The sequence below is a fragment of the Panthera pardus genome, unplaced genomic scaffold (assembly GCF_024362965.1).
Source record: "Panthera pardus isolate Hobbes unplaced genomic scaffold, ASM2436296v1 HiC_scaffold_2, whole genome shotgun sequence".
Taxonomy (NCBI): Eukaryota; Metazoa; Chordata; class Mammalia; order Carnivora; family Felidae; genus Panthera; species Panthera pardus.
In genome coordinates this window covers 148,530,539-148,545,760 of record NW_026526765.1, presented here as the reverse complement: position 1 = coordinate 148,545,760, position 15,222 = coordinate 148,530,539, and the positions used below count along the sequence as shown (strand labels likewise).

At 49.0% G+C, this 15,222-nt stretch overlaps 1 protein-coding gene across 1 annotated transcript in view; it reads left to right on the top strand.

The window, feature by feature from the left end:
- RASGEF1C (RasGEF domain family member 1C) overlaps positions 1–14,959 on the top strand; it is an 88,682-nt gene extending 73,723 nt beyond the window's left edge. Inside the window, exons 11-14 of the mRNA XM_019469697.2 lie at positions 4,563–4,658; positions 6,495–6,618; positions 13,712–13,784; positions 14,260–14,959. Of these exons, the coding sequence (XP_019325242.2) occupies positions 4,563–4,658; positions 6,495–6,618; positions 13,712–13,784; positions 14,260–14,284 (318 nt within the window). The 3' untranslated portion in view covers positions 14,285–14,959. The remainder of the gene's footprint in view (positions 1–4,562; positions 4,659–6,494; positions 6,619–13,711; positions 13,785–14,259) is intronic.
- The last annotated feature ends 263 nt before the right edge of the window (positions 14,960–15,222 follow it).

Below are 15,222 nucleotides of genomic sequence, written 5' to 3'. Positions count from 1 at the left end.
TATCAGAGAGCCTCTATGCCAACTCCAACGTCACTGGGTCCAAACCCCTGCCCTTCTACAGCATCTGTATAGACAGCCATGTTCCTTCTTTGCCTCCAATTTGGGCAACTCACCACCTTACAGAACAGATCAGCCCGTGCTCACGCAGCTCTAGCTGGTAGGAAGTGTTCCCTTATGGGGCTGGGGTTGTCCTCTCTGGAGGACCAGGCAGAATGAGGCTGCTCCCTCTTCTACCCACCAGTCCTTCGGCGCCCCCGGGTCCCCTTCCCCTCCCTCCTAAGTCAACAACCCAGGTCTGCCCCGCCATACGCGGTCTCCAGTCCACTCCCCACTTGGATCTCTTTGGTCCCTGAACAGTGTGACTTGTCAGAGTCCCTTCTGTTTCAGATCAAATTGTTTACAAGTACATAGGGTCTTACACCTCCTTACTCTAAACGCAATACCTTCATTGATATAGCTTCAGATCACATTCACGGTTTTGGCAATGACTGAACCAAGCTTCTCACTCACTAGAACTGCCTTTTCACAGGCTCTGTTCTTATACATTTGCATTTGGGGGCCTCCCTGACCCTGATCAATTGTATTTGTCTCCCAAATTCTCCTGGTGGCCTCCAATACAAGAAACTGGGCCCTGGGATTGCGGGGAACCTCTGGCTTAAAACCTGTCACCAGCCCGATGATTAGAGTTATCATATCCATGGGGAAGAAACACCAAGACCTTTTCTGCCTGATGTCCTGGCAGGAATATTGGCAGAATTAAGTCTCTGCCGTGTTTGTGGAGGTCTGTTTCCAGTTTGAGAACAAGTTGCTGTTCTTGAAATTCAAAGTCCCTGTGGAATTAGATGAGATGGCTACCAAGGTTTAAGTCTGGGGAGCAGGCCAAGACCTGCACATTTGTGCCACCCAGCCGGCCCTCCCAGGGTGGGTGTTCACAGACCCTGGCCCCACTGATGGCTATGTCCTATCCAGCTGGCCTTTCCTATTCAGGCTGTGAGCCCTTCAGCAGCTCTGGGTCTGAGGAGGGCTGATGCCAGGGAGCAGCATTCAGTGAGACAGAACCTCAAAATCCCGGGCAAGTGAGCCTGTCCCCCAGGAGCCAGGAAGCTGCAAAACCAGAGTGGCAGGGACAGAGACCTTGCTTCACTGAACACTTACCACGTGAGGACTACTTGACTCTGTCTCTCCCTTCCATTCAATTCTGATGACTACTTACCGGGTGGATTCTAGCAGTGCCATTTCCCAGATTAGAAGACTGAGTCTCAGAGAGGAGACCTCACTTGTCCAGTCTCACAGCAAGTAGGTGGCAAAACCAGGAGTCAGCCTCTCCAGCGCACCACCAGGCCTCGTCCTATTCCCAGAGCGCAGGTGCTGTGTGGCAGTCACAGAGGTCCTCGCCTGTGGCCCAGGAGTGGGACTGTGGAGTGGGGGCAGATAGAGTTGGCTGCCACCTTTGGTCCAAGATGTCAATTATGGCACTGGCACTCTGCATTATTTTTCTTCCATCCGTGATCACCAGGTGGCTGTGGGGTGGACTGTGATGTCCCATTCCTGCACGCTGAGCCCCCTTCCAGCTCTGGGGTACAGGGGCTCGAGGTGGGTGATTTACAGAGCTGTGCCTTTCATTTTTCTGCATTCTCCTCTAACGTCCAAAGAGATATGGATCATCGGCTGGGCCCACAGAAGGTGCTTCATAAATGGATAGAAGACTGGAAGATGGATGGATGAATGGTTGGTTGGATGGATGGAGGGACAGATAGAAGGAAGGAAGGAAGGAAGGAAGGAAGGAAGGAAGGAAGAATATTTGCTGATGCTCTCGCAGTTCCTCACTGCTACAGCTGAAATTTTGAGGCCAGGAGGTCTCAGTGGTCATGGCATTCTATGCTTTCTTCTTATCTATAGCTAGTTCCTATCTGCCCCTCTTTCTCCCCATCTCTGTGATGGGGCCCACTCCACACAGGATTCTTTGGCTGACCCCCTGATGCCACCGCTTAGCTCCAGAAAACAACATCAGTGGGTTACAGTCAACCCATGGGGGCAGGAAGACCGGCCAGGATGCTAAAGCCTGATAGGATGGTAGTCTGAGCCCATGTGGGCAGGCAGAAATGGTGAGAAGTTCTCAGAAAATGCTGCCTCTTTGAGGACCAGTTCCAATGTCCACCCTCTAGGAAGCCTGCACTGAGTCCCTGAGGACCACTGCCCTTAATCCCCTCCCTGTCCTGGAACATTTCAGGCACATTACAACCCAACGCAGCCATCATGCCCCAACCCTGGGCCTGGGGCTCAGCACTGTGGTGGGCATAGGGAGATGCACAGAGACTGCTCTCCCTCCTGGCACAGTGAGAAAGCAGGCAGGACGGGGGCTAGTCCTTCCTGAGCTACTTACTGCTTGTGAGCTTGTGTGAGTTGCTTAACCTCTCTGGGTCTCGACTTCCTTGTCTGTAAGTTAGGGTAATAGAACCCTGCATCTCGGAACTTGCTGAGATGAAACTCGATCCCCATGCATGTATAGCTTGGCACAATGGAGCACTCAGGCCGGCCACCAATGCCCCTGTGACAGGGCATGAGTGGAGGGCTCTTTAGGGGCCCAAATGGGAATTAAACCCAGCCTATAGATAGCAAAGACTTCAGGGAAAAGGCTCCACTACACTGGATGTGTCTGACATACCCTCACTCTTCTCCAAGCCCCAGCACCTAGCACAGTGAAGACCTGAGCAAATGTCTGAGGAGTTGACATAAATCTAAGGTGACCAGTTTGTCCCAGTTTCCCTGGGATGGCTCCACTTTTAGCACTGAAACTGTATCTCATGTAACCCCTCAGCCCTGGACAAACCAGGCAATTCATCTCCCTGCTAAATCTGGCTCTGGTCCCAGCCTCAGCATTCACTCACTGGGTGACCTTGGGCCAGGCCCTGCCACTGTGTGGGCCTCAGTTTCCCATCTTCCTTGACCCACTGAGCCATCCATGCATCCGTACTGTGCAGAGTGGTCATACCCAGGTCCTGATCTCAAAGCCTTTATCAACTTAGATAAGGGGTTAGCCAGAAATGTCAGGCCCTGGCGCCTGGTCCCAAGGGTGATGGGCTGAAGGCCACTCCTGGCCGGACTGGCAGCACATGCCCAGCTCTGGAGCCTGAGGGCACAGCAGGTGTGTTAGTTCCCTAGGAACTGGCTTAGAACAACAGAAATGTTGGGGCGCCTGGGTGGTGCAGTCGGTTCAGCATCTGACTTGATCTCAGCTCAGGTCTTGATTTTGGGGTCATGAGTTCAAGCCCTTGTGTTGGGCTCCGCACTGGGTGTGAAGCCTACTTAAAAATGAAAAAAGAACAGGGGCACCTGAGTGGCTTAGTTGGTTGGGTGTCCAACTTCGGTTCAGGTCAGGATCTCACGGCTCATGAGTTCCAGCCCCGCGTTGGCCTCTGTGCTGACAGCTCAGAGCCTGGAGCCTGCTTCGGATTCTGTCTCCACCTGTCTCTGTACCTTCCCCACTCACGGTCTGTCTCTCTTTCTCAAAAACACAAACATTTATAAATGTTATATATAAATTTATAAACATTAAAAAATTATAAAAAGAAAAGAACAGAAATGTATTGTCTCCCCATTCTAGAGGCCACATGCCAAAATCAAGGTAGTCTGTCTGGGTCGTGCTCCCTCCAAAGGGGGCATCCTTCTTTGCCTTTCCCAGCTTCTGATGGCCCTGGGTGTTCCTTGGCCAGTGGCCAAATCACTCCCATCTCTGCCTCTGTCTTCACATGGCTATCCTTCCTGTGTGTGTCCAAATTTCCCTCTTTTCACAAGGACGTCAGTCACTGGAGGAGAGCTCATTCTATCCGGTATGACCTCCTCTTAACCCGATTCCATCTGCAAAGACTATCTCCAAATTAGGTCCCATTCACAGGCACCAGGGTTTAGGACTCAAATGTATCTTTTGGGGGGACACAGTCCAACCCACCGCAGCAGCGTGCACCCAGCCAGCTCCCCTCGGGTCGCCAGAGCTGTCAGCAGTGGGTGTCCCTTCCCTAGGGGCCAGGAGTTGGCATGTGCAGAGCAGGGAGGGAGAAATGAGACATCCAGGCAGTGATACGCAGAGACCCCCGCCCTACTCAGGCCAGGCTCCAAAGTCTGTTCCTTCAGGCATCAAGAAAGGCATAAAATGACAAATCATGAAATATATATTTTAAAAAGTAGGCTGCAGAATTTCACAACAGGTGACTCACTTTCCATACATATCTCATGGTGGGCTCTGCATGCACCTGAAGTCCTCCTGGCACACTTGAACCAGGTGGTCTGCAGATCCCTGGATGGTGGAGGGTCGAGGGGAACTGCCACCAGCCTCTCCCCGCGGAGAGTGGAAGAAATGTTCAAAAGGCATGAGGACCATGCATCTTTCATTCAGCCCCAACACGGGGAGGCGGTGTGTGTGTGGGGGGGGGGGTGCCGTATACAGTAGGTGCTCAGTCAGCACTGGAGTCTGATGGGGCCTGGGAAGAAAGAGTCTGGTGCTAGGGTAAAGGGGCCTGTGCTTCCTGCCGACTGAGGGCTGACCTGTACCCTCTCTCTTCCAGATCGTCATTCCCTTCTTCAGCCTGCTCATCAAAGACATCTACTTCCTGAACGAGGGCTGTGCCAACCGCCTCCCCAATGGACATGTCAACTTTGAGGTAGAGTCCAGGGGCCCCCGACAATCAAAGCCCCCAGGGCAGGGGCACCAGACGAATTGGGGACGGTTCACAAGACATCACGGTGGGATTATCAGGGTCTCCCCACCCCACCCCTTCCACAGGAGACTGAGGCTCATGCAGGCACTGATCCCTCACTGCCCGCCACAGGTGAGGCAGACTCATTTTCAGCCCTCGAAGAGCACAAGGCTGTGAGAAAGCCCCACGGACCCACAGTGACAATGGGTGAGATGCTGTGACCCGCACAGGGCACAGGGCATGTGTCAGGGAAGGCCTCCCTGAGCACAGGAGGAGGTGGGCAAGCAGTGTGGGCAGAGAAGGAAAGATTTCTACTCCCTCTGCAGACACTCACTGCCATCAGCTCAAGTGTCCCCCTCCTCCAGGAAGCTCCCCTTGACCTCCCAGACAGAGGGTGGCCCAGCCCATACTCAGTGGACTGGGCATTCCTTGGTCACAGCTCTCCAGTCCCTGAGCTCCTTAGAAGCAAAGGCAGGCTGACCCCCCACACACACACATGGGACCACCCAGCACACATATCTTGGAGTGGCTGGTGGGCTAGGCATGGTGGGAGCTGAGGCCCAGGAGCCCTGAGAGCCCTGGGCAGTGACAGCAAGTGGTCACTGAGTCAGATAGACAAAGCCAGCCATGCAGCAGTGACAACCCCCGAATCTGCAAGAAGGAGGAGACTCTTCTCCCTAGGAAGGCTGGCCCACACTCGTGCTGGCCCCACCCAGCCTCCAACACCAAGGGACAGTCAGTCCTGGGCTGGCCCCTGCGCTATCTGAGCCCCAGTCTCTCCCTCTCTAAAACAGGGCTTTGGCACAGAGCCCACCAAGGGCTCTGTGGGGACAGCATCCCCTGCTGGTGGGTCCCCCACCCAACGCCTGGGCCCTCTGGCCTGGAGCTGCCTCTGCTCTGGGGCCTCACACAGACTCCCCGGCAGACTTTCCTGTGCTGCCTGCTGGCCTGGTTAGCCCTGAGAACCTGTGTAGCAGGGAGAAGTCCAGTCCAGCAGGGAGCCTGGGCGCCGCATCCCCAGGACAGTCTGGACTGGAAGTGACATGGAGGAGGCTGGCCTTGGGTTAAATTAACAGAGGGGCCCGGGAGCCCAAGATCACACTTTCCAGAAGACCCCACACATACCAGCTGTGGAAAGCCCTGTATTGCACTCTTCTTAAACTGGTCCTCAGACCTGAGACCGAGGGAGGAAAGGCAAGACTGTAAAGTGCTTCTGAGGCCCCAGATTTGGGGCAGGGGCAGTGGGGGCTGGAGCCAGCCACCAGGACTGATGAAAGATGCCATAGAGGGTCGTTCCCACCCGGTCATGACTTTATGCTGGCAGTTTATTTAAAAGCCTTCTTTAAGTCAGCACAGATTTTTTTTTAATTTAAATAAATGTATTTAAATTTTACTTAAATAAAATTCTGCTTTAAGTGGATCCACTTAAATCTTCCTTAAATACATTTATTTAAATTTATTTGCATCATTCTCTAGATAAACAAACTCAGGGATAATCATGAAAAAGAATGAAACTAGAGTAATACTCGCCTCTCGCTGGATGTGCTGCCTGCCGATGACCTGGCCCTAGATGCTCTCTCTCCCCAGATTCCACAGAGGGAATGAAGAGATGTGGCGAACACCCAGGTTTCCTAATGGGGGGTCTGTCATTTACTGCCCAGTGCTCTGCCTTGCCCTGCCCAGGAGTGGGCCCCCAGGGACAGATGAGTGAGACTGGCCCGCTCTCACAGGTGACCTCCAGGCACTGAGGCGTGGAGGCGGGGTAAGGGGCTCCCATTTGTGTTTCAATGACCCTGGCAGAAATTTCTGGAGCTGGCCAAGCAGGTTGGAGAGTTCATCACGTGGAAACAAGTGGAATGTCCCTTTGAGCAAGACCCCAGCATCACCCACTACCTGCACACCGCCCCCATCTTCAGCGAGGATGGTAAGGTGACCCTATGGCCTCTGTCACCCCCAGCTCTGGGACTCTGGGGTGGTCTCCTAGTCACATCTCCATATGGGGCCCCAGCTGCGAGCAGGATGCATCATGCCCATGTTTGCTGGATGTGAAAGGGAGCAGAGAAGGCTGAGCACCAGTCAGGGCCTGAGGAGCTGCAGGCTGGGGACCTCCAGGGTCCCCAGGGCCAGGCTTCCCCTTGGACACAGTATGGTTGCTGCTGGACATCATAAATTGAAACCATCGGTCCCACACACTTTCCTCATTGGTAAAATAAGCAAGATGGTGAGAACTACCCTCCCCGTGCTCACATAGGGAAGGCAGAGCCCTGGGCTCCCCATGGGTCTTTCCACAGCTGGGGGTGTGTGCATGTTTGTGTGAGTGCATGCATGCCTGTGTGTGTGTGTGTGTGTGTGTGTGTGTGTGATGAGGCATCTTTTCTCCAGAGTGCCATTAATGTCTGTGCCCTCCAGTAAATCAGCATTCCCATCTGATCATTTATCAAATGTGACAAATTTGCTTGTGAATTTTCTAAGCAAGCATACTCCAGGAAGAGAAAGTGCTGGAAGCAAGTGGCCATTTGGTCCTGAGTTGATCATCTCAGGGGAGGCAATGTGGCCCCATGGTCAGCTGCTTCCTGGATCCAAGACCCTCAACCTACCCCAGGAGGTCCCCACTGAGCACAACAAGCATTTAAAAAAATTTTTTAATGTTTATTTATTTTTTTTTAATTTTTTTTAACATTTATTTATTTTTGAGACAGAGAGACAGAGCATGAACGGGGGAGGGTCAGAGAGAGAGGGAGACACAGAATCTGAAACAGGCTCCGGGCTCCGAGCTGTCAGCACAGAGCCCGATGCGGGGCTCGAACTCAAGGACCGCGAGATCGTAACCTGAGCCGAAGTCGGCCGCTCAACCAACTGAGCCACCCAGGCGCCCCAATGTTTATTTATTTTTGAGAGATAGAGAGACAGAGCGTGAGCAGGGGAGGGGCAGAGAGAGAGAGAGAGAGAGAGAATCCGAAGTAGGTTCCAGGCTCTGAGCTGTCAGTACAGAGCCCAATGCGGGGCTTGAACCCACAAACCACAAGATCATTACCTGAGCTGAAGTCAGACGCTAAACCAACTGAGCCACCCAGGCGTCCCCACAGCAAGCATTTTATAACGGGACCCACACCCGTGCCTGGGAGAACGTGTTCTGCCAAAAACAAAAACTTAGGAGAAAGGAGTTTTTAATGATTTTGCTTTTAATTGTTAATACTTTCAAGTTTGCCATTTTATATGTTATGTTTTGGAGCCATTAACTTTTGGGGGTGGGTTGGGGGGAGGGGAGTGTTCACCTGAAACAGTAATCCCTACCTGCAACAAGAAGTTCAGCAGCCTGATGGATAAGCCAGCCTGGGCTGTTCCCACCCCAGCAAGCTGTGTGACTCTAGGCAGGTGCTTCACCCTCTCTAAGCCTCACCTGCTGCATCTAAGTGGCTCAAAGCAACACTGATTTATTCTCTTAGAGTCCAAAGTCAGTTCCACTGGGCTGAAATCATGGTGTCAACAGAGCTGGTTATTTCTGGAGGCTCTGAGGGGAAGACTGTTCCCTGTCCTGTTATGACTTCTAGTGGCCACCCATATTCCTTGGCACATGACCCCCTTCCTCCATCTTCAAAGCACATCATTTGAACCTCTGCTTCCACCATCACATCATCTTCTCTCTTGTGGTCAAGTCTCCTCTGTCTCGCTCTTAGAAGGACACTTGCAGTGTCATTTAGGGCCCTGCTGGATAATCCAGGATAATCCCCCCATCTCCACATCCTTAACTTAATCTTATCTGCTGAGTCCCTTTTGGCCACAGAAGCTAACATATTCACATGTCCCGGGGAGTAGGATCTGGATATCTCTGGGGCCATTATTTAACCTACTAGTTACTATGATAACTGTTGTCATTAACCAATAGAACTTGTGCAGTAATGTGTCAAAAGCGTATTAGGAAAGGGGTGGGAGAGCCTGGGGGCAGGGAGAGGAGTGAGAGAAGGGCATTTCTCTTCTCTCTCTCTTTCTCTCTCTCTTTTTTTTTTTTTTTTTTTTGAGAGAGAGCATGAACAAGGGAGGGGCAGAGGGAGAGAGAATCTTAAGTAGGCTCCATGCCCAGTGTAAAGCCCATTGTGGGGCTCCATCTCATAACTGTGAGATCATGACCTGAGCTGAAATCAAGAGTTGGACGCTTAACCGACTAAGCCACCCAAGTGTCCCAAGAGAAGGGCATTTCATTCACTCCTTCAGCCAATGGTATCTCTAGAGAACGTGCTGTGTGTGAGGCAGTGATTTAGCCATGAACATACAGCAAAAAAACTTAGCCCTTCTGAAGTGCCCTTAGAAAGGAGCACCTTCCAAGGCACCTGGGTGACTCAGTCAGTTAAGCATCCAACTCTGGATTTCAGCTCAGGTAATGATCTCACGGTTCATGGGATTGAGCCCTGTGTTGGGCTCTGCACTGACAGCATGGAGCCTGCTTAGGATTCTCCCTCTCTCTCTCTCTCTCTTTCCCTCTCTCTTGCCTTCCCCCACTTGCACTCTGTCTCTCTCTCTCTCTTGCTCACTCTCACTCTGTCTCTCTATTTATCTCTCTCTCTCTCTCTCTGAAAATAAATACATAAACTTTAAAAAACAAATCAAAAAAGAAAGGAGCTCCTTCCAGTGACCCTTGTTTCATCCTCTCCTTCCCCCCACCAAAAAAAACAATAATAATAATAACTGAAGAAAGCAAGAGAAGGGACCTAAGATGTATTGAGCCCCAACTGGGTTAGTCACAGCCTCTGACAGAATCCTGACTAGCACTAAGCTCCAGGCTTCCTCTGGCAAGACCTGCCTAGCAATACAGCCAGCCTTGAGGCTCCCTGAAACAGGTGACAGTATAGAAAGTATCAGCAAAGAAACAGAAGATATAAAAAGGAGCCAAGTAGAAATTATAGAATTGAAAAATACAATAACTAAAATAAAAAACTGAGTAGATGGTCTCAACAGCAGAATGGAAAAGACAAAGCAAAGAATTGATGAGCTGGAAGATGGAACAATAGAAATTAAACAATCTGAACAACAGAGTGTCAGGGACCTGTGGGACTATAACAAAAGATCTAACACTCTTGTCATCAGAGTCTGGGAAGGAAGGGGACAAAATGGACAGGGTTGAAAAAATAATCCAAGAAGTAATAGCTGGAAAGTTCCCAGATTTGGAAAAGATAGAAACCTACAGATTCAAGAAGCCAAGTGAATTCCAAAAAGGATCAACCCAAAAAAACCCATACCAAGATACATCATAGTCACATTTCTGAGCACCAAATAAAAAGACACAAATTTTGAAAACACTGAGAAAGAAATGACACTTTACCTATAAGGGCAAAACAATTTGGATGACTAGAGTACTCATCAGAAATCATGGTGGCCAGAGGCAGTGGCATATTTTTCACGTGCTGAAAGAAAATAGCTGCCAACCCAGAATTCTATATCCAGTGAAAATATCCTTCAGGAATTTACTGTACATAAATCAAAATGGAATTCTAAAAACTGTTCAAGTAACCCACAGGAAGTTGGTGCTTTGAAAAGAACTGTAACATTGCCATCCTCCAGCAAAGAACCTCTTAAAGAAAAAGAGAAGACAGAAAATGCTAATATCTAGAATGAAATGGAAGATGTCACTATAGTCTCTGTCATCATTGAAAGGCTAATAAGAAAATACTGTGAACAACTCTAGACCCATTAATTTGGCCAGTTAGACGAAATGGACCAATTCCTTGAATAGCATAAACTGCCACAAAATAGATCATTTGAATAGCCCTATAACCATTAAGGAAATTGCATTTGTAATTTTAAAACATCCCAAAAATGAAATCTCTAGGCTCAGACAGTTACACTAGAAAATTCTACTAAACATTTAAGGAAGACTTAATATGGATTCTACACAATCGTTTTCAAAAAATAGAAGAGGACAGGGCACCTGGGTGGCTCAGTCAGTTAAGCATCCAACTTCAGTTCAGGTCATGATCTCACAGTGCAGGGGTTCGAGCCCTGTGTTGGGCTCTGTGCTGACAGTTTGGAGCCTGGAGCCTGCTTAGGATTCTGTGTCTCCCTCTCTCTACCCCTTGCCTGCTCACAGTCTCTCTCTCTCTCTCTCTCTCTCTCTCTCCCAAAAATAAATAAACAAACAAACAAAAAAAAAAAAAACAGAAGAGGACGGAACTTCCCAGTTCATTTTATGAAGCCAGTATTACCCTGACACCAAAACCAGATAAAGGTAGTAAAACAAAGAAAGTAAAGACCAAGATCCCTTGTGAATATAGATGCAAAAATTCCTTAACAAAATATTAGCAAATAGAATTTGGCAATATTGAAAAATAGTTAGATATCATGACCAAGTGAGTTTATTCCAGAGATACGATACTATTCAATATTTGAAAATCAATCAGTGTCATCTACTATATTAACAGACTAACAGAGAAAAATGACTTGATTATATCAACTGACACAGAAAATGCATTTGACAGATTTCTACACCCATGCATGGGAAAAACTCTCAGAAAAATAAGAATCGAGGGGAATTTATCAATCTGATAAACTGCACCTACCAAAACCTTTCCACTAACATCATTTTTAATGGTGAAAGACTGCTTTCTCACTAAGATCAGTAATAAGGCAAGGATATATACTCTCACCACTTTTGTTCAAGATAGTAATGGAGATCTAGTTCATGCAATAATGCAAGAAAAGAAAATAAAGACAGATCAGAAAGGATGAATTAACACTGTCCTTATTTATTAAAAAATGTAAAAAATCCCAAAGAATCTCCAAAACTCCTAGAACTAAGTGGGTTCAGCACAAGTTGCAGAATACAAGATAAAGACACAAAAATCTATCATATTTCTGTGTGCTAACAATGAATATGTGGACACTGAAATTAAAAATACAACACCATCACTCAATATAATCGCTCAAAAACATTAAATACTTAGGTATAAATCTAACAAAACATATCCAAGATTTGCATGCCAAAATCTACACGATGCTAATGAAAGAAATCAGAGAAGGTCTAAATAAATGGAGGGACATGACATGCATGAATTGGAAGACTCAGCATAGCAATGATACCAATTCTCCCCAAATTTAAGTACGGATTTAATGCATTTCCTATCAAAATCCAGGATTTTCCCATCAAAAGACAGTATTTTTTTTTTTTTTTTGCAGACAAAGATACAATTATTCTAAGATAATTGTATATGGGGGTGAGCCTGGGTGGCTCAGTCAGTTGAGCATCCAACTTCAGTTCAGGTCATGATCTCATGGTTCATGAGTTCGAGCCCCATGTTGGGCTCTGTGCTGACAGCTCAGAGCCTGGAGCCTGCTTTGGATTCTGTTTCCCTCTCTCTCTGCTCCTCCCCCACTCACACTTTGTCTCTTTCTCAAAAATATATATTTTTAAAAATTTTTTTAAATGAAATGTATATGGGAAGCCATAGAAACTAGAATAGCTGAAACAATTTTGAAAAAGAAGAATAAAATGGGGGGGATTACTCTACCCAATATTAAAGCTGATATTATACAGCTACAATAATCAAGGCAGTGTGGTATTGGTAAGACAGATACGTGGATCAATGGGACAGAATAGAGAACCCAAGAATAGACCCACACAAATGCCCAGTGACTTTTTTTAAATGTTTATTCAATTTTAAGAGAGAGAGCGTGTGCATGGGGAAAGGTAGAGAGCAAGAGGGACAGAAGATCCGAAGCGGGCTCTGAGCTGACAGCAGCAAGCCAGATGCAGGGCTGCAACTCATGAACCACAAGATCGTGACCCAAGCCGAAGTCAGATGCTCAACTGACTGAGCCACCCAGACACCCCACTGTGCCCAGGGATTTTTGAGAATGGTGTAAAAGCAATTCAGCGGAGGAAAGTGAGCCCTTGCAACAAATGGAACAGGGGCATCTGAACATCCATAAGCCAAAAAATGAACTTTGACCTCATCCTTACACCTTTTATGAAAAATTAACCCAGAATGAATCACAGACTCGAATATAAAATGTAAAACTGTATAGCTTTTAGGAAGAATAAAAGTAACAGGAAATCTTCAGGATGTAGAACTAGACAAAGGGTTTCTTATAAAACTAAATTTGCACCGCCTGTCTGACTCAGTAAATGTGCTCTCGGGCATTTATTTATCCCAGAGAAACGAATACTCATGTTCACACAAAAAACCCGCACTCCAATGATTACAGCAGCATAAATAGTTCTAGCGAAACACTGGAAGCAATGCAGGTGTACTTCAGTGGGTGAGTGGCTAAACACACTGTGGTATATCCATGCCACGGAATAGTCTTCAGCAAGAAAAAGGAATTAAGTATTGATTCATACTACAGCTTGGATGAAACACGGAGAATCACTCAGAGTGAAAAGAGACCATCCCATATGTTACATACTGATTCGATTTATATCACATTCTTCTTTTAAAATTATGTATTTATTTTGAGAGACACAGAGACAGCAAGAGTGAGAGAAGGGCAGAGAGAGGGAGAGAGGGAGAGAGAATCCCAAGCAGGCTCTGTGCTGTCAGCATAGCGCCCCACATGGGGCTTGATCTCACAAACCACAAGATCGTTACCTGAGTGGAAATCCAGAGTTGGACGCTTAACTGACTGAGCCACCCAGGTGCCCCTATATCACATTCTTGAAATGACAAAAATCTGGACATGGAGAACCTATTAGTGGTGGCCAGGGATTAAGAAAGGGAAGCAGGTGGGCCTTAAAAGGGCAGCCTGAGGGATTCTGGTGGTGATGAGGGTGTTCTGCAAACCGTCAACATGCTGGTGGTGGTCCTGTGCTATAGTTTCGCAAATGCGAGACCATTGGTTTCTCCCAGACCACTGGGAGAAACTAGGGAAAGGGTACACCGACCTCTCTGTATTAATTAGCACATACAACTGCATGTGTACCTCCCAACAGGTTTAATTTAAGAATAAAAAGCAGGTCAGACTCTGGGTATAGGGCAGGCTATTATCATAGGCCATAACTGTGTGATTTTACCTCGTTTTCTGACCAGGTCTTTATTTGGCTTCTTATGAAAGTGAGAGCCCAGAGAACCAAACAGAAAAAGAGAGGTGGAAATCTCTAAGGTGAGTCTGTGAAGACGGGAGTAAAGACTGGCATGGGGGAGAAGGTGGGTGCTTGGGGCCAGGCCAGGGCCGAGGGGCTTTGTGGATACCCAGGTCCGTGGGGAGGGGGCAGGACAGGCCAGGCTCTTAGGGGTGGGGGTGGGACTCATGCACTGGGTGGGAGGGAGGTTAGGATTGCAACCCACCCCCACCCCCACTGCCATGGCCGGAGGCTGGCCCTGCAGGCCGTCAGGATGTGTGTCCAGGTCCAGGAAACCCCAGTCCATATTCTTATGCCAGAAAGTGAGACACCACCTCCTGCTCGTTCAGCCTATTAACACGGCCCAGCGGAGGTCAGACCAAGCCTGCAGCAGTGGGCTCTGAGGACTAAGCCAAGAGGGTTGTACAGAGCCCCTCTGGGGTGGGAGTCACCTGCCTTGCAGGGACTGGCTGGAGGGAAGTATAATCACCACCCTGGGCATGTTTAAATCTGCAGATCTTCTATTTTGGGGAAGACGTGAGAAGCTCTGAGCAGGAGGAGGAGGAGGTGGAGGAGGAGGAGGGGAGGAAGTCAGCAGAAGCCTTCCGCAGCCCTGCCTCAGCCGGCCCAGCAGAAAGTGGAGGTGTTGGTGCTTCCCTGCTTTGCAAACCGTGACCCCACGGCCTGGCGCCCGCCCCAGCGACCACACGGCACAGGAGACCTTCCTCCACCTTTTGTGGAACTTCGGCCCCGGCAGGCCCAGGGGCCTCCTGACATGTGGGTGGCACATGCCTCAGGGGCCCTGCCTTCAGGATGGTGGGGGTCACATTACTGTGACCTCGGCAAGGACACGGCACGACCCCCAGAGGGCCGGGTGACTGCAGTGTCACTCTCATTGGGTGATGAGTGCCACAGGGGCTGACCCCCAGTCTGTCACCAGGTGGCCTGGGAGCCTCTACATCTCCAGCAGACACCACGCCGCTGGCCCCTGCCATTCTGCTGATGGGCCCTACCCTGTCCCACTCCCCTGGCCCCAAGATGGGCTGGTTTCTGCAGCCCAATTCACTCCCTTTCTGGATCCTGCTGGTATCAGGGGATAGCTTTCCGGTGACAGCTGTGACACAGGTCATGGGACAGATTTGAGTCACAAAAATGACAACATGTACAGTACATTGTAAACTCTAGAATTGGTATAAACATGTTCATACACCCTGCATATCCATGTCCACACTGTGCTTTTCACTCGTGGGTCTGGCATAAACTTTTGGCAGGATGAAGGGCAGTTTCCCAGCTCGGGCCTGGGGATGTGGTGGCCATTTCCACTCTGTAGACCCCATGTTGCACTGACAGGGCCTGGTGAATGGACACCCAACAGCCCTACATGTGACCAGACACTTCTTTTATGAGGGTTGGAGGGTGGGGGTGAGATGGGGTTGATGAACCTACCATGAGACTCCTCCCATTACCCGCGCCCCCACC